A 23,424-nucleotide genomic window follows, 5' to 3' on the forward strand; every position below is an offset into this window, starting at 1 on the left:
GCGCCGCAGGCAATCTGCCCCGTCTTCCCACATGTGGACATCGGTTTCTCCCCCAACTTCTGATTCGCTGCTACTCGAGGTTGATCTATACCCACCCTGTCCTCCCCTCCAGGCACCCCAATCCCCCTCCTCGCCTGACTCCCATCTCAAGGGTTGCCCCAGGAGCCGGTCTCGAGGGTCGGGCAGAGGGCGGTGCCGCTGCCGGCGCTGCTCATCCTCCAGCACCTCAAGGTCCTTCTTGTCCTGAGGGGCCCAAAACTGCACACACTACTCGAGGTGCGGCCTCACCAGCACAAGGCGATCCCTTCCCTACTCCTTCTGGCCACACCAGTGCTGACACAATCCCGGGTGCTGGTGGCCTCCTTGGCCACCTGGGCACACTGCTGGCTCATGCCCAGCCGGCTGTCAGCCAACACCCCCAGGTGCAGCACCCAACACTTACCCTTTTTGAATCTCATACAGTTGGCCTTGGCCCATCGATCCAGCCTGTCCAGGTCCCTCTGCAGAGCCTTCCTGCCCTCGAGCAGATCAACACTGCCATCCAATTTGGTTTCATCTGCAAACTTGCTGAGGGTGCCACTCGATCCCCGCATCCAGATCATTGATAAAGATATTAAGCAGAACTGCCCCCAATACTGAGCCCTGGGGAACACCGCTTGTCACCAGCTACCAACTGGATTTGAGTCCATTCACCACCACTCTTTGAGCCTGGCCATCCAGCCAGTTTTTTACCCAAGGAACAGTATGCCCGTCCAAGCCATGAGCAGCCAGTTTCTCCAGGAGAATGCTGTGGGAGACAATGTCAAAGGCTTTGCTAAAGTCCAGGTAGACAACATCCACAGCCTTTCCCTCGTCCACTAGGCGGGTCACCTGGTCGTAGGAGGCGATCAGGTTGGTCAGGCAGGACCTGCCTTTCATAAACCCATGCTGACTGGGACTGATGCCCTGGTTGTCCTGTACATGCCATGTGATGGTGCTCAAGATGATCACGAGGGGAAAGTCCTGCTTAACCAACTTGATTTCCTTCTATGACAAGGTCACCCACCTAGATGACCAAGGGAAACGCATCGATGTGATCTTCTTGGATTTCAGTAAAGTTTTCGATACCGTCTCTCACAGTATGCACCTGGACAAAATGTCCAGCATACAGCTGGACAAACATGTAATGCAGTGGGTGAGCAATTGGCTGATGGGTCAGGCTCAAAGGGTTATAGTAAATGGGGTTACGTTGGGCTGGTGGCCAGTCACTAGTGGGGTTCTGCAGGGATCCATCTTGGGGCGGTTCTCTTCAATCTCTTTGTTAATGACTTGGATGCAGGCATGGAAGAAATACTAATGAAGTTTGCTGATGACACAAAATTGGGAGAAGCTGTTGACACTCTCGAAGGCAGAGAGGCCCTGCAGAGGGGTCTGGACAGACTGGAGAGCTGAGCAACCACCAACCGTATGAAGTTTAACAAGGGCAAGTGCCAGATTTTACACCTGGGGCATGGCAGCCCTGGCTGTACAGACAGCCCCTGGGGAACGAGAGCCTGGAGAGCAGCTTTGCAGAGAGGGACATGGGGGTTCTGGTCAATGGCAAGCTGAACACGAGACAACAGCATGCCCTGGCAGCCAAGAGGGCCAACTGTGTCCTGGGGTGCATCGAGCCCTGCATTGCAGCCAGGCAAGGGAGGGGATTGTCCCGCTCTGATCCGCGCTGGGACAGCCTTACCTCGAGGGCTGTGGGCAGTGTTGGGCACCACAGGACATTAAGGCTATAAAGCTACTGGAGAGTGTCCAGAGAAGGGCCACGAAGTTGCTGAACAGCTTAGAGGTGAAACTGTACGAGGAGCAGCTAAAGTCACTTGGTTTGTTCAGCCTAGAGAAGAGGAGACTGAGGGGAGACCCCATCACGATATACAGCTTCCTCAGAAGGGGAGGAGGAGGGGCAGGTGCTGACTTCTTCTCTCTGGTGAGCAATGATGGGACCCAAGGGAATGGCAGGAAGATGTGCCAGGGGAGAGTTACGCTGGGTATTAGGAGAAGGTTCTTCCCCCAGAGGGTGGTGGAGCACTGGAACAGGCTCCCCAGGGAGGCGTCACGGCACCAAGCCTAGCGATATTCAAGAAGCACTTGGACAAGGCCCTCAGAGACATGGTGTGAATTTGGGGTTGTCCTGTGTAGGGACAGGAGCTGGACTTGGTGATCCTTGTGGGTCCCTTCCAACTCAGGACTTTCTATACTTCTAATGAGTTTTTTTCATCCCACTCAGTCATATTCTCCCCCTTTTCCTTCAAGACTATCCTTAAGTCCTAGTGTGTATGGTAGGAGTGTGGAGAATTCCCATTCCGTCCTGACGTTTTTTTTCAGGGTCAACACGACCACTGGACTTTAGATGTTACCAACAATGGTCTTCCTAGTACAGTATATATAGGTCACTCACTGATCAGCAGGGCATCCCACCGAGCTGTCAGGTGATACCAGGAGGAGAGTAATAACTCTGTCTAACCAGCAGAGATATTGGCCCATGGTGTCGTGGTTTAGCCGGCAGCTCAGCCCCACACAGTCGCTCACTCACTCCCACACCGGTAGATGGGGGAGGGAATCAGAAGGGTAACGCTCGTGGGTTGGGATAAGAACAGTTTAAAAAATTAAAAGAAACAACAACAGAAATGCAATGTAAAGGAGAACAACAAGAGGCGCGAAGCCCGGCGGGAGGGTAGAAGGGGAACGAACCACCGAAAAAAAACCGCACGTGCCACAGTCGCTCACCACCCGCCGACCCGATGCCGCGCCGCTCCCAAGCTGCAAACTGCCCCCCCTTAATATACTGGTCATGGTGTCACATGGTATGGAATGAACATGCCATTGGCCAGTCGGGGTCAGCTGCCCCCACCACGGCCCTGCCCCTCCCAGCCCCCCCGCCACGCGGCAGAGCGCGGGAAGCTGGAAAGGTAGACGACCCCCACAGTGAGGAAAATTAACCCCTTCTCAGCCAAAACCAGCACATTCTCCACCCCTTATTCCATACCATTTACACCATGCCCAGGTCCCAGACGATCCAATACAACCTTACCAACCACCACCCCTCCCCTTCCCATCCTTTAACATAACACACAGACAGCATTCCCTTAGTCTATGGACCTTCCCTGTAAAATGTCCATTAACATGTCCATTGAGTTCACCCAGTCCATGACTCTGGGCTCCATCTGTTGTATCAGTCTTTCAGGGTGGGAGAGATGGTGTGTGTGGCGTTGGGTTGCTGCATACCGAGTCAGTCATTGTTCCATCACTGCTGCACTTTGCTTGTTTCACAGTTCATCTTCCATGAACTGGGAGATTTCTACTGTGATATCATTGATACAACATAGAGATGACACACAATATTACATAGCAGTTTGCATTGTGCCATTCAGTTCATTGGCTGTTTTTGCCCAAAATCAAATCCCCTTGAGGCACACATCAGACTCCTCCATCCTCCCGCATCACCCACCAAGCGCACCCAGGTCCTCGAGCAAAAGCAATCCCACGAATGGGTTTGCCTTTGCCTGAGGCAGGAAGAACCCAGAGTGGTTTCCCCAGCATATTTTTTACATCCACTACAGGGCCTCTATCCCCTTCCACAGTACGTAAGGGTTCTGACTGGGCAGGGCCAGCTCGATTGGCAGATCCCCTCGTGTTGACTAACCATGTGGCTTTTGCTAAATGTGTATCCCAGTGCTTGAATGTTCCATCCCCCCATTGCTCTCAGTGTAGTTTTTAACAGTCCATTGTACCGTTCAATTTTCCCAGAGGCTGGTGCGTGATAGGGGATGTGATACACCCACTCAATGCCGCGCTCTTTGGCCCAGCTGTCTATGAGGTTATTTCGGAAATGAGTCCCCTTGTCTGACTCAATTCTCTCTGGGGTGCCATGTCGCCACAGGACTTGTTTTTCAAGACCCAGGATAGTGTTCTGGGCAGTGGCGTGGGGGACGGGATATGTTTCCAGCCAGCCGGTTGTTGTTTCTACCATTGTAAGCACATGGCGCTTGCCTTGGCGGGTTTGTGGGAGTGTGATATAGTCAATTGGCCAGGCCTCCCCGTATTTATATTTCAGCCATCGTCCCCCATACCACAGAGGCTTTACCCGCTTTGCTTGCTGGATTGCAGCGCACGTTTCACATTCGTGGATAGCCTGTGCAATCACATCCATGGTCAAGTCCACCCCTCGATCACGAGCCCACCTGTATGTTGCATCTCTCCCTTGATGACCTGAGGTGTCATGGGCCCACCGAGCTAGAAAAAGTTCACCCTTCTGTTGCCAGTCCAGATCCACCTCAGCCACTTCAATCTTGGCAGCCTGATCCACCTGCTGGTTGTTTCGATGTTCTTCAGTGGCCCGGATTTTGGGGACGTGAGCATCCACATGACATACCTTTACAACCAGGTTCTCTAGCCGGGCAGCAATATCTTGCCACAATGTGGCAGCCCAGATGGGTTTGCCTCTGCGCTGCCAGTTGCTTTGCTTCCACTGCTGCAGCCAGCCCCACAGGGCATTTGCCACCATCCAGGAGTCAGTATAGAGATAGAGCACTGGCCACTTTTCCCATTCAGCGATGTCTAAGGCCAGCTGGATGGCCTTTACCTCTGCAAACTGGCTCGATTCACCTTCTCCTTCAGCAGTTTCTGCTACTTGTCGTGTAGGACTCCATACAGCAGCCTTCCATCTCCGGTGCTTTCCCACAAGGCGACAGGACCCATCAGTGAACAGGGCATATAGCTTTTCATCTTCTGGCAGTTTGTTATACAGTGGGGCTTCTTCAGCACGTGTCACCTCCTCCTCTGGTGATATTCCAAAGTCTTTGCCTTCTGGCCAGTCCATAATCACTTCCAAGATTCCTGGGCGACTGGGGTTTCCTACTCGAGCCTGCTGGGTGATCAGTGCAACCCATTTACTCCATGTAGCATCGGTTGCATGATGTGTAGAGGGAACATTCCCTTTGAACATCCAGCCCAGCACTGGCAGTCGGGGTGCCAGGAGCCACTGTGCCTCAGTACCAACCACTTCTGAAGCAGCTCAAACCCCTTCATATGCTGCCAATATCTCTTTTTCAGTTGGAGTATAGCGGGCTTTGGACCCTCTGTATCCCCGACTCCAAAACCCATGGGGTCGACCTCGGGTCTCCCCATGTGCTTTCCGCCAGAGGCTCCAGGTAGGCCCATTCTCCCCGGCTGCCATGTAGAGCACATTCTTTTTCATCTTGTCCTGCCCGGACTGGCCCAAGGGCTAATGCATGAACTATTTCTCATTTAATCTGTTCAAAGGCTTGTCGTTGCTCAGGGGCCCATTTGAAGTCATTCTTCTTCCGGGTCACTTGATAGAGAGGGCTTACGATCAGACTGTAATTTGGAATATGCATTCTCCAAAAACCCACAACGCCCAAGAAAGCTTGTGTTTCCTTTTTGCTAGTTGGTGGAGACATGGCTGCTCTTTTGTTGATCACATCCATTGGACTCTGATGACGTCCATCTTGCCATTTGATTCCTAAGAACTGGATCTCTTTTGCGGGTCCCTTCACCTTACTTTGTTTTATGGCAAAACCAGCTTTCAGAAGGATTTGGACTATTTTCTCTCCTTTCTCAAAAACTTCTTCTGCTGTGTTGCCCCACACGATGATGTCTTCAATGTACTGAAGGTGTTCTGGAGCTTCTCCCTGTTCCAGTACAGGCTGAATCAGTCCATGGCAAATGGTAGGACTGTGTTTCCACCCCTGGGGCAGTCGATTCCAGGTGTACTGGACACCCCTCCAAGTGAAAGCAAACTGTGGCCTGCACTCTGCTGCCAGAGGGATTGAGAAGAATGCATTAGCGATATCAGTTGTGGCATACCACTTGGCTGCCTTTGACTCCAGTTCGTATTGAAGTTCTAGCATGTCTGGCACAGCAGCACTCAGTGGCGGCGTGAGTTCGTTCAGGCCACGATAGTCTACTGTTAGTCTCCACTCTGCATTAGACTTCCGTACTGGCCATATGGGAATGTTAAAGGGTGAGGGGGTCTTACTGGTCAGTCCTTGGCTCTCCAGTCAATGAATGAGTTCATGGATGGGAATCAGGGAGTCTCAGTTGGTGCGATATTGCTGCTGGTGCACTGTTGTGGTGGCGATTGGCACCTGTTGTTCTTTGACCCTCAGCAACCCCACAACAGAAGGGTCCTTTGAGAGACCGGGCAAGGTAGACAGCTGTTTAGTTTCCTCCGTCTCCAAGGCAGCTACACCAAAAGCCCACCTGTACCTTTTTGGGTCCTTGAAATACCCTCTCCTGAGGTAGTCTATGCCAAGGATGCACGGAGCCTCTGGGCCAGTCACAGTGGGGTGCTTCTGCCACTCATTCCCAGTGAGGCTCACTTTGGCCTCCAATACAGTTAGCTCTTGGGATCCCCCTGTCACTCCAGCAATGCTGATGGGTTCTGCCCCTATACAGTTTGATGGCATTAAGGTGCGCCGGTGTCCACTAAAGCTTTATACTCCTGTGGGTCGGATGTGCCAGGCCATCAGATCCACACAGTCCAGTAAACCCGGTTATCCCTTTCCTCCACCTGGCTGGAGGCAGGGCCCCTCTAGTCTTGATCATGGCAGTCACAACTCACTTCCTGTAAATGTGAATCAGGAGTCCCTCTATTACGCTTAGAAATAAAATCTGCGCTTCTACTCCTCTGTCTGGGGACTTGCTCACTGGAAACTGGAGCAGCAGCTTTCCTGGAAGAGCCCCCCTGAGTGACTGTTCTTCCTTGCAGTTCACACACTCATGCCTGTAGGGTCGAGGTAGGCTTGCCATCCCACCTCATCATGTCCTCTCCGTGGTCACGCAGGTAGAACCATAGGGTGGCCCGTGGTGTGTATCCCCTCCTTTGAGCCAAAGGACGCTTATTCCTAACAGCTGAGACACTGCTCTGTAGAGGTGGGGAGTAGGACAGATCTTTGAGTTGCTGGACCTCTTGGGACAGTTTCTCCACAGCAGAGATGAGCGAGGAAGAGATATTTGTTTTGTAATCCCGGAGTCTATCAATCACCTCTGCCACCGTTGGTGTCTCGTCATCTTTCCAGGACGTGACTGCCAATGAGTTTGCATACGAGGATGGTGCGCTCCGTACAAACTTCCGCCACATGGGTCGTGTGCCCTCGGCTTCATCTGGATCTTTGGATGACCGTTGATCGTCCAGGTCACCGTAAATCACCTCAAGCACAGCTAATTCCCTTAGATACTGGATGCCTTTCTCCATAGTTGTCCATTTTCCTAGACAATATTTAACATCTTTAAAGGGATACCTTTCCTTCACTCCGGACAGGAGTCGCCTCCAGAGGCTGAGGGCTTGTGTTTTTTTCCCAATTGCTTTGTCAACGTCCCCTTCCCCAGAAAGGGATCCCAGTTGTTTGGCTTCTTTTCCCTCTAGTTCCAGGCTACTGGCCCCATTATCCCAGCATCGGAGCAGCCAGGTGGCAATGTGCTCACCTGAACGATGGCTGAAATCTTTTTGCATATCTCGCAACTCGCTCAAGAACAGGGATTAGGTGGTCTCTATTTCATTTATGACTTCTTCCTCCTCTTCTCCTCGTGACGGCCCTGCTTTTTCATCATCCCGTTCTAAGCGAGTTGACGTCCGCTTCCAATATTTTGTCTTGTGTATGGGGGCAACTGATACTGGCACGGGTTGATTCTCTGAGTCAGCTACAGTACTTGTCGTGGGGGTTTGAGTAGCTGCAGTGCCTGTCGTCAGGGCTGGAGTGACTACAGTGCCAGTCACTTTGCCTTTCAATCCAGAGACATTCTCTTCCCCCTGGGGGCGCTGAATACTGTTGAGCAGGGCTCTGTACGCATGGGCCAGGCCCCAGCATGTTGCAGTTACCTGTGTCTCTCTGGAGTTCCCAGTGTAACAACATACTTTCTCCAAATATTCTACTAGTTTTTTAGGATTCTGCACTTGTTCGGGGGTGAAACTCCAAAACACTGGGGGTGCCCACTGCCCTAGGTATTTGCCCATGCTATCCCACATGCCCTGCCACTCGTAACTCTCAAGCCTCAGGGCAGATTTCTGGGTGATATTCTTAAGTTGCTTAGTCAAAACCAAAACAACATGCCCAAAAACTAACAATAAGTGCACCTTAACCACCCAAGGATGTTCAAGATACAAAAAGGTTGTTGCAATAAAGGCAGAGACATGATAGAACAAAGTTGCAAAGATACCATTCTGTATTTCCTCCATATAAAATCTCTCAGAGGAGGAGGCATAATTGCTAATTGCCTCAACAAGGTGGTATCCAAAGTACAGTAACGGTTTCAGCAAAAACCCCAAATACCAGATAAAGCTGAAAACGAGTGTTTGCATAACAAATCTCATAGGCAAAATGTTACTAATCACAGCAGAAGACAGCAGACTCAACAAACCAACACCAATCTTTAACACCAACTGCAAAAAGGACAACATGGTGCTGTGACCAGCAGCTGTTATTATCTCCAACCCTTGAGCCCCACGTTGGGCGCCAAAAAGACTGTCGTGGTTTAGCCAGCAGCTCAGCCCCACACAGTCGCTCGCTCACTCCCCCACCGGTAGATGAGGGAGAGAATCAGAAGGGTAACGCTCGTGGGTTGGGATAAGAACAGTTTAATAAATAAAAATAAAGGAAACAACGACAGAAATGCAATGTGAAGGAGAACGAGAGGCGCAAAACCCCGGGGGAGGGGGGAAGGGAGGGGAGAGGGGGAACGAACCGCCGAAACAAACCGCACGCGACACAGCCGCTCACCGCCCGCCGACCCGACTCCGTGCTGCCCCCCAGCCCCAACCTGCCCCCCCTTAATATACTGGTCATGGTGTCACATGGTATGGAATGAACATGCCATTGGCCAGTCAGGGTCAGCCGCCCCCACCATGGCCCTGCCCCTCCCAGCCCCCCCCCGCCACGCGGCAGAGCGCAGGAAGCTGGAAAGGTAGCCGACCCCCACAGTGAGGAGAATTAACCCCTTCTCAGCCAAAACCAGCACACGTGGCATCAGTGGCCACAGCCTCATTGGGGTGTCGTCCCCCCGCCTGTGAACACATTCCATCAACCCAAGTAGCTGCAGTCACTTACCGTCTTCTTCCCAGTCCCTCCACGGGGCTATCTTATGTTTGGGATCAGTCAGATCAGACCATTTCTTAACATATCCCTCAGTCAGCTGATCCCGAAATTCACCCCTATTACATAGGGCAGTGTTTACAAGTGGCATAGGACCCAAACCCCCAAGGCCTTTGCTCTGTCGAACTATCAGATGTATCCCACCTCTTCTGGTTTTCCAGCACCTCCATAGCCGCTGCAAGGCTGTAAGTTTCCCACACAGATGTAATCTTGCTCTGAGCAAAGGACCTGCTCAGTCCTGCTGGACCTCTAAGACCATCAAGTCCAACATCAACCCAACACCACCATGTCTCCTAAACCATGGCCCCAAGTGCCACGTCTACATGTTATTTAAATACCTCCAGGGATGGTGACTCCCCCCATCTCTCTGGGCAGCCTGTGCCAATACCTGACCACTCTGTCAGCAAATAAATTTTTCCTAATATCCAATCTAAACCTCCCCTGATGCAACTTGAGGCCATTTCCTCTCGTCCTATCGCAAGTTACTTGGGAGAAGTAACCAACACCCACCTCACTACAACCTCCTTTCAGGTAGTTGTAGAGAGCGATAAGGTCTCCCCTCAGCCTCCTCTTCTCCAGACTAAACAACCCCAATTTCCTCAGCTGCTCCTCATAAGACTTCTTCTCTAGACCCTTCACCAGCTTTGTTGCCCTCCTCTGGACACGCTCCAGCAACTCAGTGACCTTCTTATAGTGAGGGGCCTAAAACTGCACACACTATTCGAGGTGGGGCCTCACCAGTGCCCAGTACAGGGGCACGATCACTTCCCTGCTCCTGCTGGCCACACTATTCCTGATACAAGCCTGGGTGCTGTTGGCCATCTTGGCCACCTGGGCACACTGCTGGCTCATGTTCAGCTGTCAGCCAGCACCCCCAGGGCCTTCTCCACCAGGCAGCTTTCCAGCCACTCTGCCCCAATCCTGGAGCATTGCATGGGGTTGTTGTGACCCAAGGGCAGATCCTGGCACTTGGTCTTGTTAAACCTCATACAATTGACTTTGGACCATTGATCCAGCCTGTCCAGATCCATCTGCAGAGCCTTCCTACCCTCAAGCATAATCAACACTGCCATCCAACTTGGTGTCACCTGCAAACCTACTGAGGGTGCCACTCGATCCCCACATCCAGATCATTGATAATGATATTAAACAAGACTGGCCCCAGTGCTGAGCCCTGGGGAACACCGCTTGTCACTGGCCGTCAACTCGATTTAGCTCCGTTCACCACCACTCTTTGGGCCTGGCCATCCAGCCAGTTTTTTACCCAAGGAACAGTATGCCCATCCAAGCCATGAGCAGCCAGTTTCTCCAGGAGAATGCTGTGGGAGACAATGTCAAAGGCTTTGCTAAAGTCCAGGTAGACAACATCCACAGCCTTTCCCTCGTCCACTAGGCGGGTCACCTGGTCGTAGGAGGCGATCAGGTTGGTCAGGCAGGACCTGCCTTTCATGAAGCCATGCTGGCTGGGCTTGATCCCCTGGTTGTCCTGCACATGCCTAGTGAGTGAGCGCATGTAATATGAACTGCTCCATAACCTTCCCCGGTACCAAGGTCAGGCTGACAGGCCTGTAGTTCCCCGGATCCTCCTTCCGGCCCTTTTTGTAAATGGGCATCACATCGGCAAGCCCCCAGTCATCTGGGACCTCCCCTGTTAACCAGGACTGGTGATAAATGATAGAGAGTGGCTTGGCAAGCTCCTCTGCCAGCTCCCTCAGTACCCTTGGATGGATCCCATCCGGCCCCATGGACTTATGAGTGTCCAGGTGGCGTAGCAGGTCGTAAACTGCTTCCTCCTGGATTATGGGGAAACAATGCCTCTTCGTAGGTCTACTTAATTAGAGTAACTAGGTGCTGCCTGATAGGCTTCTGTTATTAATTCACCATTATTGTCACAAATATCATCATCCCAGGTTTCAGGATCCCAGTCCAGTCAATCACAGTCACACCAGATATTTTATGTTCACTGATTGTTCCTGTAGTGTCTCAGTGCATAGTCTTTAATCTGGCTGATTAGTGCTACTAGCTACTAAAGTCTGATTAAGGCTCTCTCTTTTGCACTGAGTATTTATTACTGCTTCCTTTAGCAAATCATTACTCTGGGAGAGTATGTCAGCTTGATTTGCAACCTCTGTTGCAAATCTTTTTGGAGCTCCACTTGAAGCCTATCTACAACATGTGCTGGCATACCTTCACAGAAAGCAGCGCATCTAGTTTTTTATATGTATCCTCTTCTGTCTGCAAGGCCCAGGCTAATTTTCTTGGAGTCTGTACTGGGAGGTGGTCCAGCTTCCAGGCAACTAGAATATGGGCTTGAAGCAAGCACCATCTCACCTCCTCCCAATCATCTTCCCATCCCAGTACCACTTTCTTGGGTCCCTTTGGACCCTTCTTTTCCCAAGTAGTCAGTGTTTGCACTCACCCCCAAACACATAACAGGCCCACCACTCACAGCATAACAGCACAAATTCCCAATAGCAGAATCAAGGCTCCTTCTGGAGACTCAAAATCATTCTAGTTATTTCAGATCCAGCCCATGACAGTTCCTGGTGTTGTCCACATTCTCTGCTAATTACTGTCATGGGCAAAACAGTTTAAAGTTGGGGAATTTTGCTTGTGTTAATTTATTGCCAACCAGCACAAACCTCCCATCACTGATTTGGGCACTGAGAAAAAAAAGAAGACAATTAGACAAATATAAACACCTATCCTCTCCCCTCCTCAGTCTCATCTTCCCTTATTTTCACGTTACACTCAGTCTGTCAAAATTCCTCTAATAAGGAAATGGGTGGTGTAGAAAGTTGAGGTCATATGTGTAACTGTTTCTGCCCTGTGTGCCTGCTCCAGTATGGGTTTCCCACAGGCTGCATTCTCTTCAGAGGTCTATGTACCACCCCCATACACAAAGTGCCTCTCCAGCCACCACTGACTGCCTGTGTATTTCTGTATTTTAAATATGTTTGAGCAGGAGCACCGTGTAATTCTTTTATTGGATAAAATTTTTGTGTAAAGTGTTTGGTTTTTTTCTTTCCCACAGTTGCTTTCATTTGTGTCATGGCATGCTGGAATCAGCTGTTTGTGACACAGGGCCTTAAGATTTGAACAGGTAGAACTCATTGTGAGATGCCTGTGGTAAGATAACCTGCCATAGAAGTAATTAGAACAGAGGATAAATATATTGTGATCCAGTCTCTGCTCATGCAACTCAGATAGAACAAACAAAAAAAAACTTGAATCATTTTACCAGAAGCTTTCATGTCTCTGCTGTATACCTGATGATGAAGCTGGGGAGCCTGTGTCACCGAAATTGGGAATAAACCTCATAACACCAATGTAGTGTTAAAAGGCAGGCATTCTTTATTCATGGTGCCGGATGCACAAGGTATCGCTCCTCCTAACGTGCATACCTCACACACCTTTCCCATGTGATTTGTATAGACCAAAAATATACATATTCATCTTATCCATACATATTCAATATTATTCTCTTTGGTGATTGGCACAAACTTGCTCGCTTCACATGTAAAGTATTGCACAGACTCAGTTGTCCGTTCCCATTGTTCTCTTTTGAGTAGGTGGTATTACTTGGGTCAGTGGTCGCGATCTCCCCCTGCCAGAACTACCTTTTACCTACTTGGCTCTTAATCTTGGCAGTCCTGGCCATTTTTCTCAGTCCACTACACAAAAGCACATTCTGTCATCCTCTTCTGACAGAAGCACATTGTCTATTGTTTTGTTCACATTAATGATTACCTAGAGACTAAAATACAGATCAACGAACACACTGATTTGTATACTCCATGTCCCCAGACTTAATGTCCAGTTGGATAGGGCTGTACAAGGAGTACAGCAACATCCATGGTTGGTTAATTCCATCGCTCTGGTTATACCTGGAGACATTTTCCTCCCTATGTTTTGTTTTTGTTTGGTACTTTTTGTTGTTGCTGTTGGATTGGTTTTCATTTCTAAAGCATGTATATATATCTATGGCAGTGAGAAAAGAAAGCAACCATTTTACTCTCTTGAAGACAGGTGAAGTCCACAGACTGAGTGCTGTACAAGCCTGTTTGCCTTTTGTTTCTCTTTACTAATTGGTTAAAATGGATGGTATTAATTTCCAACAGGTAACATACTGGGCATGATGTTACATGTTATGGAATATCCCTTTGGTCAGTTTGAATCCGCTCTCTTAGCTGTGCCCCCTCCCCTCCCGGCTTCTTGTGCACCTGGCAGAGTGTGGGAAGCTAGACATGTCCTTGACTAGTACAAGCACTACCCAGCAACAGCCCAAACATCTGTGTGTTATCTCAACATTTTTTTTCCATGCTAATTTCAAAGCACAGCACTATACCAGCTAGAGTGAAGAAAATGAACTCTATCCCAGCTAAAACCATAACATATGTGTTTTAGACAATTCATACATATGCAGCCTCAGGGAATTATACTTTGGAAATTAAGCACCTATCAAAACAGGAGGTGGCTGGTATACTTTGTATTCTGACTTTTTTTTTTAAAACATCTTTTGTTTTCCTTTCAAAGGAAGCTTAAGAAAAGAGCCTTTTGTTAACTTTTCAGGAATGTCACACTGAAATCCATCTGTGCTTTGTCTGCTTTCATTTGTACCATTCATGGGCAGTTGTGGTTTATATAGGACAAAGTAGCTGAATTCCTAACTTCCACATTCAAATCAATGTATTAGGAAACTTCCAAGACTCCCCTCCCTTTTTTTTAATAAAGTATTTTAGCTTTCAGTTTGTGTACTGAAATATATCTATTGTTGGATTGTGTAAGGGGGAGGGTAATATTGTATCCGTTTCCTTTTTTTTTCTGTCTGTAATAGGTTACTCATATATTTATCTCTCTCCAGATCAGAATTAAAAAGCCTAATCTCAACTGACCACCTTTTACAATGTGGAATACAAATCAGGTTAAATGAAGAAATGGTAATCTTCTATCTTCAGAAGGCTGCCTGCTGGAGCAGGCCTGGAACCTTTTTAAATTACATTGACCCACCTGGAATGACAACTTCTCTCTCTCTTTCTTTATAGACTCTTCATACTCGGAACCTCCCGATGTTCAGCAACAGTTGAACCACTACCAATCTGCAGCTCTGGCCAGGAAGAATAACATCAGCCAAATCCCACTTTCTGGGAGTGCTGCAGGAGTGGAAAAATCAGAAGCTATCCTTAACTGTGAATTTTGTGAATTCTCCTCTGGTTACATACAGAGCATTCGACGTCATTACCGTGACAAGCACGGAGGGAAGAAACTCTTCAAGTGCAAAGATTGTTCCTTTTATACAGGCTTTAAGTAAGTATTGTGCAAAACAAATAAACTGAATTTCTAATGGGATTCTTTTAGCACTTCAAAAGACTTCTGAAACCTTTGTGAAAACTGGCTGTAGCTAAGAGAAACATGACCAATGGTGACCAGGGAAATGCCATACCAGATCACAGCAGCATCCATGTAATTCTTTTTCTTCATTCCTACAACAGTCTGTACCATCTGCTGAAGATAAAAGCGTAAGAAACACAGTAGGTTGTACTCACTACAGTAAATAGTACAAGGAGTGGGGTTTTTCCCCCTCACAAGTTGTAATTAGATGCTGGTCCTCACCACTGAGTATGAGGAGTTTTCTCTCCAAAAGTAAGGCATATTTTTGGAACAATTAGCATGAAGCATGGGGCAGTCAAATGTTCTAGGTAGGTTATAGAATTTCTATTCCCTCTATGAAGAAAGCTCTCATAATCCCACCCCCTGCAATTTATTTGGCCAAAATATGAAGCATACTCCAAAATCCCTGATAGCATATAGAAACATTTCAGCAAATCTAATTAAACATTGCAAAATTTAAAGTTTCGGGGAGGGGTGGGGGTGGGGGGTGGGGTGTCGTGTCTGTTTAGCTATGTTCCCTAAGGAAAAAAAGGTTTATGCAGTTATGCTGTTTCTCAGTTTCCTTCTGAGATTTTGAACCATCAGTCATAGCCCCCTTAGCTGATATTTAAGGTCTCAAAGCTATTTTGTCCTTAGGAGATTTGTGAAAACAGATGGTGTGGTTGGGTAAAGGAGAGAGGTTTTACTGAAGAATTATGCTCAACCTTTGCTATTAGAATCATAGAATATCCTGAGTTGGAAGGGACCCAGGAGGATCATCGATTCCAACTCCTGACTCCACAAAGGGCAACTTAAAAGTTAAACCCAACGCTACAGGCTTGGGGAGGAGTGGCTGGAGAGCTGCCTGGAGGAAAAGGATCTGGAGGTGTTGGTTGACAGCCAGCTGAACATGAGCCAGCAGTGTGCTCTGGCCAATGGCCTCCTGGCTTGTATCAGGAATAGCATGGCCAGCAGGAGCAGGGAGGTGATAGTGCCCCTGTGCTCGGCACTGGTGAGGCCCCACCTCAAGTATTGTGTGCAGTTTTGGGCCCCTCACTACAAGAAAAACATTGAGGTGCTGGAGTGTGTGCAAAGAAGAGCAGCAAAGCTGGTGAAGGGTCTAGAGAACAAGTCCTATGAGGAGCAGCTGAGGGAACTGGGGTTGTTTAGTCTGGAGAAGAGGAGGCTGAGGGGAGACCTTATCACTCTCTACAACTACCTGAAAGGAGGTTGTAGTGAGGTGGGTGTTGGTCTCTTCTCCCTAGTAACAAGCGGTAGGACGAGAGGAAACGGCCTCAAGCTGCGCCAGGGGAAGTTTCGGTTGGATATTAGGAAAAACTTCTTCACCGAAAGGGCTGTCAGGCATTGGAACAGGCTGCCCAGGGAGGTGGTTGAGTCTCCATCCCTGGAGGTATTTAAAAGAAGGGTAGTTGTGGTGCTTGAGGATATGGTTTAGTGGTGGACTTGGCAGTCATAGGTTAGCGGTTGGACTCTGATCTTAAGGGTCTTTTCCAACCTTAACGATTTGATGATTCTATGATTCTATATCTAAGAGCATTGTCCAAATGCTTCTCGAACACTGATGGGCTTGTGGCCATGAGGACTTCCCTGGGGAGCTTGTTCCAGTGCTTGACCACCCTCTCAGTGAAGAGCTTTTTCCTAATATCTAATCTGAACTTCCCCTGACTCAGCTTTAAGCTGCTCCCTCGTGTCCTATCACCAGACACCATCGAGAAGAGATCAGCACCTCCCTCTCCGCTTCCCCTCTTCTCTAAGCTGAACAAGCCTAGTATCCTCAGCCTCTCCTCATAAGTCATGTCCCCTAGTCCTTTCACCATCTTTGTTGCCCTCCTTTGGACACATTCTAATATTTTTACATTATTCTTATATTTTGGACCCCAAAACTGCACACAGTACTCCAGGTGAGGCTACACCAATGCTGAATATAGTGGGACAATCACTTCTTTTGACTGGTTAGCTATACTGTGCTTAATGCATCACAGGATACAGTTAGCTCTTTTAGCCGCCAGGGTACATTGTTGACTCATACTGAGTTTACCATCAACCAAAACCCCTAGGGCCTTTCTGCAGGGCTGCACTGCCCCAATCTATACATACATGCAGGTTTAGAATCTGGCATTTGTCCTTGTTAAATTTCATATGGTTGGTGATTGCCCAGGGCTCTAATCTGTCAAGGTCTTTCAGTAAGGTTTCCCTACCCTCGAGGGAATCAGCAGCTCCTCCTAATTTAGTATCATTGGCAAACTAAGTGTGCATTCAACTCCCATGTCCGGGTCACTGATAAAAACACTGAGGAGAACTGGCCCTAAGACTGAGCCCTGGGGAACTCCACTAGTGACTGGCCACCAGCCAGATGTTATCCCATTTACTACAACTCTGAGCCTGACCCGTCAGCCAATTGCTCACCCAACATATTATGGACTTGTCTAGCTGTATGAGGGACATTCCCTTGGCACCCTTTCACAGCCAAAACAATACAGAGCCTGTGGGTTTGCCTAGCCTCTCTCTGTATCTCTGTCACTTTCGACAGAGACTAGCAACAAAATAGATAATATGCAGGGATTGCCCCTACAAGAAAGGTGCCAAGACTAAAAGCTACTGCTGGTCTTCACCTTGCATTGGCAGCCCTTTCACAGCCACACCAACACTGGGCCTCTGGGCTTGCTTAGCAATACAGAGAGAGTTCTCCCATTTACTACAACTCTTTGAGCCTGACCTGTCAGCCAACTGTTCACCCATTGTATTGTGTACATGTCTATCTATATGCTGAACATTAGACATGAGAGACCCCATACAAGAGCAGCCTCAAGTTATACATCCATCAGGATCAAGGAGCTTCAGCTCCTTGCCAATTACATGGCATAACTTGTTGTTTAATTCCAGATTATTATCGCTGCTCCAGATTATTATTTGTTTTAAGCATTTCCAACTCTTGATAGGTCCAATGTATTTTTTTCACATTTTCCTATTGCCCTTTTCTCCTTCCAGGATTAAACAAAATTGCCTCAAATCAGGCTATAATTACATACGTTCATAGTTACATAGAGACTTATGTTCTTTATTACGATTTCTCAAACTCTCTGGGATTAAGTCTTTCCTCTTTAAATGTACAACGTACAAACATGAGCTCTCTTTTAAAAATAAACAAACTTCCAGTCACCATAGAGAATTAAACACATGAAGGCATCTACTGAAGTTGATAAAAACTTACCTATTGGCTTCAATGACCATTGGATCAGGCCCAAAGTCAGTTGTGTAAGTAAGTTGTTTTACATTCAAGCTAACAGACTTGGAGAACTTTCAAAGGGGGCTTTAAATTCTGTAATTTAATGCAGCCAGCAACTTAGCTCCTGCAAGCTTTAGCACTACCTCAGGAAAAAAAAAAGACCTAATTCCCTGAAATTTACAGACACCTCTCATTTTAGTACTTGACCTTGTGGCTTGATAGGTGCATGGTTAATTTCCTCTGCATCTATGTCTCTTGTATCTTTTAAGTATGCAGCTAATGGTATAAGATCTGTTGTGCAAAAGTACTGTTCATTTGTGGAGTATTCTGTCTTGCATTTTCAGATCCTCATAACTGAGCCTTCCAAACTTATCAGCTTGGTATCAAACTTACAGTAGGTGCAAGTCTATTTCATATCTCGAATCTGAACAGTTCAGCTGTTGTTTGGGCTAGTCCTACAAAGAGAGAGGTTGTTGAGGATTTTTTTTTTTTGCCATCAGAAATAAGTTTTTTTCACCCTTCAAAGTCTAGGACAGTTGAAAAGATTTTACTCAACTTGCGAAAATGTCTCTCTTTGCCAAAGGCAAGCAAATAATGAGCACAAAAGTTGGAAATATTTTTGCCATCTTAACTATAGCAATGTGACTATAGAGCAATCACTGCAAAAGAATATCTTGTGCAGAATGTGTGTTCAGTTACTTAGGGATATGAGCCTGCAAATACCTATGCTCATAATATCCATGTGAGTAGTCCTGCTGAAATGCCATGTGGCTTTATGAAGAGAAGGCTGTGGTGTCTGTACCATTTTATACAACACTCCTGTAATAGAGCTGTGATGCTTCAGCATTCCATACACACCTCTTCTGACTGCTTCCATGTCTCCCTCCATTTCACAGATCTGCTTTTACTATGCACGTGGAAGCTGGGCATTCGGCATTTCCTGAGGAAGGACCCAAAGACCTTCGTTGTCCTCTTTGCCTATATCACACCAAATACAAAAGTAACATGGTTGATCATATAGTTCTGCACAGAGGTAACAATGTCCCTGTATATATCTATATCTGACAAAGAGAATGCTGAACAGAACACCACTCTTTCAGATCAATCCATTTTTTTCTCTGTATGAGAGCTCAGATATGTTGAATAGATCAGGCCTAAGTACATCTTATTTCTTTTCTGTGAAATATAAAGTTTACCAATGTAGAAGTGGGGCAGATATAAAATTCTTTTTAAGCTTTTCCTCTAGAGAGGTCAACAGTCATCAGGTACCTATTTAGCAAGAGTTAAACTAATTTACAACAACCAAGGCTGTTTCCTATGTATGTGTTTCTAAAGTGCTTGCTATCATAAATACTATGGTAGGATGTATCAATTAACTCTAGAGGCTTGAAAATATCCCTTGACTGCTTGCTTGAAATTTCTCTCTTCATAACATCTTCCTCACCCATTCTTAGGAACAAGACAAAAATTAGAAAGTTTAATTTTTTCTTTAAGAATCCCCCCCCCATTTTTTTTCTTTTAATCCAGCTAAAAGCAGGATTAGGGATTCCTATTCTATTAACTACAGGCAAGCTCAGAAAAGGCATCTTTTGTGGCATTCTGAGCTGAGATTCCTGCTGTTATGGGTTAACCCTGGTGGGCAGCTAAATCCCACACAGCTGCTCGCTCACTCCCCCTCCAGTGAGATGGGGGAAAGAATCAGAAGGATAAAAGTGAGAAAACTCATGGGTCGAGATAAAAATGGTTTACTAGGTAAAGCAAAAGCTGCACATGCAAGCAAAGCGAACCAAGGAATTCATTCACTCCTTCCCACGGGCAGGCAGGTGTTCAGCCATCTCCAGGAAAGCAGGGCTCCATCACGTGTAACGGTTACTTGGGAAGACAAACACCATCACTCCAAATGTCACCCCCTTCCTTCTTCCCAAAGCCTTTATTGCTGAACACAACGTCATATGGTATGGCATATCCTTTTGGTCAGTTGGGGTCACCTGTCCCAGCTGTGTCCCCTCCCAGCTTCTTGTGCACCCTCAGCCTACTTGCTGGTGGGGTGGGGTGAGAAGCAGAAAAGGCCTTGACTCTGTGTGAGCCCTGCTCAGCAACAGCTAAAACATCCCTGCATTATCAGCACTGTTTTAATCACAAATCCAAAACATAGCCCCATACAAGCTACTATGAAGAAAATTGACTACATCCCAGCCAGACCCAGTACACCTACCCACAGCTATCACACTTAATGCTTGTAGGTCTGTTGGCTCCTAAAATTCAAACCTGTGTGTTGGGATAGTACTCTGCCTGCTTGCAGGTTGGGCAGAGTTTTTGAGTATTGTATTCCCAGTGAGCAAACACATTTCACATGCCATCTTTTTCTTGGAGGAGCTTCTGGTGTTGCAACCACTGTCATAATCCCTTGTAGCAAACCACTTTTCAATGCTGGTTATTTAGAGTCCTTCCTGTACCAAGGCAATGAAGTAGATGTATATAACTCAAACTTCTTTCTGCTGTAAAGGCAATTTCGAAGGAGCATTTGAGAAACAGGCTAAGGACTGTTCGAGGACCTAAAAGGCGTATAACGAAGCTGTCTTAGTAAGTGCAAGGGTTCAAGAGGTGCTTTTACTTAAGTACAAGCTTGTCCTTGAAGGTATCATAGTGTTGTATTTTGTCCAGCTTTAGGGCATGCTCCAGGATTACTTCCCCTTGAGAAAAGGTGGGTTTGGAAGGCAGGGGGGTTGGGTAGGGAACACAAACCCTGGGGCTCCAAATGCTGTCTTAATCACATCTTGTGAGATAGTGTTCTCTGGCTTGTGGCTATGCCCAAGATCGAGTGGAGAAGGTCTGACAGTTCAAATGCAAATAAACAGAGAGAGGGAGATCTAGTTAGGCAAACTTCCAGCAAAAGTAGACAATGCTAAGAATGCCAAGATGCAACAGTAGAGTAACACTTCATGGGTTCAAACAGCTGTGCTGGCTGCAGAGAGCTGTTTCTGATCAAATGCTAGGAAGCAAGGGTGGTTACCCCCTGAATATGTGGCACCAGATCTATTCTTTTGTATAGCTGTAGTTTCAGTTGCACAAAGCACCCTTGAGCCCTTGTGCTGCTGAAACAAAACTGTAGTAGGAAGGGATGTGATTACACACTCACTAGAGTGTTGGAGGAGGTAAAACAGAATAAAGGCAAATGAAAACTTAGCCTTTAAAGAGTTTTATAGGCACCTGAGGGAAGGGCAAGTTTTTTTTCAGGCATGCAGCACCCAGACTATAAAGGAATTAAGGTCCTTTCTTAAAATTTTTCTTTCTGGTGTATATATCCAGATTAATTGTGATGGCTAAAGCAGAGGATTTTGACAGGGTTTAATGTGCATAGAAAGAAGGTGCTGCTGTGCAGACAGGACTGAGGGATGTTGCACAGTCTCAGATAGCCTTCCTTCCTTGTAGCCATTTGGATTGATAAAACAAGGACAGTCTCAAGCTATGGTCTAAGCACATTTATTCTCCAGGTAGAGGAAGCAGTACATTGTATAAAGTCAGAGGATTGAAGGTTTTGATCCGTTTTCTGTATTATCTTCTCTCCTATGCAAAAATCCCTCAGCAAAGCAAGAAAACAGTTATAGATCTTTAAATTACATTATAGCTTTCAAAATGGTGGCATCCCAAGTCCCTGATTTGGCAGCATGCAGTTGAAATGAAGACTATTTGCCTCTTAGTGAATAGCTACAGAAGTTGATTCTTACTGAGCTACAACATTATTAAGTGTTATAGCCAGCAGGATGTTGTCAGTTTGCCACTGAGCGCCTTCTGTCATGTGTCACCTACTCTGCTCAATCAGTTCTTCTGAGTGTTTTAACTTTAATTCATAGAATCATAGAAAAGTCTACATTGGAAGTGACTTCTGGAGATCAACTGGTCCAACCATCTGTTGGAAACAGGACCTTAGATTAGGTTATCCAGGGCCCTGTCAAGCCAAGTCTTGAATATTTCCAGCAAGGGAGAGTCCACTTCTCTGGATAACCTATTCCAATGTTTAATTGTTTTCATGGTGAATAATTTTCTTATATCCAGATGGAATTGCCCCTGAAGCAACTTGTGCCCATTGCCTCTTATCCTGTCACCACACATCCTTATGAAGGGAGTGCCTCCATCTTCTCTATAACTACCTTTTAGGGACTGGTTTGCCTTCATTGTCACCAGGGCATACTGCTGTCTCATATTCAGCTTGCTGCCCATCAGGATCCCCAGGTACTTTATAGCAGAGGTCCATCCCAGCCAGTTAGACCCCAGCTCTGCTTGGGACTATTCTGTTCCAGGTGCAGGACTTGACATTTATCTTTGTTAAAACTCAATAAATTCTTGTTGGCCCAGTCTTCCAGCCAGTCAAGGTCTCTGTAAGGTTGCTCTTCCTTCTGCCTCAGTTTGGTGTCATCTGCAAGCTTAGTGAGGGTGTATGCAATACTGTCAAACAGATAATTTATAAAGATATTGAATAGTACCAGACCCAGAATCAACCTCTGAGGAACTCCAGTCATGACTAGCTGCCAGCCTGACTTTTCTTACCTCAAAAGGTGGTAGCTAATGGCTCAGTTTAGCCAGTTTTCTACCCATCTCGTGGTCCATCTTTCCAGTCCAAATCTTGCCAGCTTGTCAGCAAGGGTGTTGTTGGAGACTATGTCGGAGACCATGTCAAAGACCATGCTAAAAATCAAGGTAGATGCTGTCCACAGTTGTTCTCTTATCCACTGAGCAAGTTGATTCATCGTAGAAGACAGTCAGGTTGGTCAAGCACAATTCATCCTTTGTGGGCTGAAGCAGTGAGTATGGAAATTGCAAAGTCAGTAGCTACTTTACAGGCAAACAATGAGAAGAGATTTAGCTCTTGAGTTCCTCTTGGCCTTCATAACAGGCAAATTTTGTGAGCTCTTGAAAGTTCTGTAATGGAGACTGAACTCCTGCTCCATGCCCAGCAGAGCTGTTGGCCTTTCATTTAGTCCAGGCAGCGTAATTAGTTTTTATTAACCTTTCCAGCAAATTATCCCATCATGAAATGCCTTGATATTTTTCCAGCACTGCAACCCACCAAGATCAATAGTAGGGCTCCTTGTTTATAATCCTCAAGGCATTTGTTTTTTAGTTTCTTGGTATAAATAGCTGTTCTGTTCTTCCATTTCATATAATTGTCATGTTTCTCTGTAATAGTAAACTTTCATATATAAGGGCTTTAGAGCGTTAATGCTTTTTTTTCCATGTTGTGAGCAAAACATATGCCGCCTTTGACTTTGCATACTATAAATAGTTAGTGCATTAATTGCTTTTCTATTTAATCTCAGATCTGTATTACAAATAGCCCAAATGTTTCAGTCTAAAGCAGTGATTAAATTTCTTCAGCGATGATGGGGGGGGGGAGGGGATGGGGCAGAGGTCCCCTTAGTCATTTTGCTAAACTGTTCCACAGCATGTCATCTTTTTACAGTTCATACATGGTAGGCAGCCTTTATGGGCACTGCTAAACTTTAATGAAATTTGTGTACAGAAGCCAAAGCGAAGTTTCACAATTTCTGGATAGGACTCGCCATTTGTTGCAACTTTGCCAGTTGCTCATATGCAATAAGTGTATAAATGAGTAGCCAAATATGGGGGGGTGTGGGTGTGATGAGAGACAGCTATTAAAGTGGTCAGAGA

The 23,424-nt window shown here is 46.8% G+C and overlaps 1 protein-coding gene across 5 annotated transcripts in view; it reads left to right on the top strand.

Moving 5' to 3' along the window:
- LOC135310998 (zinc finger protein 462-like) overlaps positions 1 to 23,424 on the top strand; it is a 77,944-nt gene that overhangs the window by 38,822 nt on the left and 15,698 nt on the right. For 4 of the 5 annotated variants that reach the window (XM_064440141.1, XM_064440144.1, XM_064440142.1 and 1 more), the window contains 2 exons: positions 14,183 to 14,444; positions 18,651 to 18,787. In XM_064440141.1, coding sequence (XP_064296211.1) covers positions 14,183 to 14,444; positions 18,651 to 18,787 — 399 coding nt within the window. Of the gene's footprint in view, positions 1 to 14,182; positions 14,445 to 18,650; positions 18,820 to 23,424 lie in introns of those variants that run through there. The other variant, XM_064440146.1, reaches the window with a different exon arrangement.

This window comes from Phalacrocorax carbo, unplaced genomic scaffold, assembly GCF_963921805.1.
Source record: "Phalacrocorax carbo unplaced genomic scaffold, bPhaCar2.1 SCAFFOLD_159, whole genome shotgun sequence".
In the NCBI taxonomy this organism is placed as follows: domain Eukaryota; kingdom Metazoa; phylum Chordata; class Aves; order Suliformes; family Phalacrocoracidae; genus Phalacrocorax; species Phalacrocorax carbo.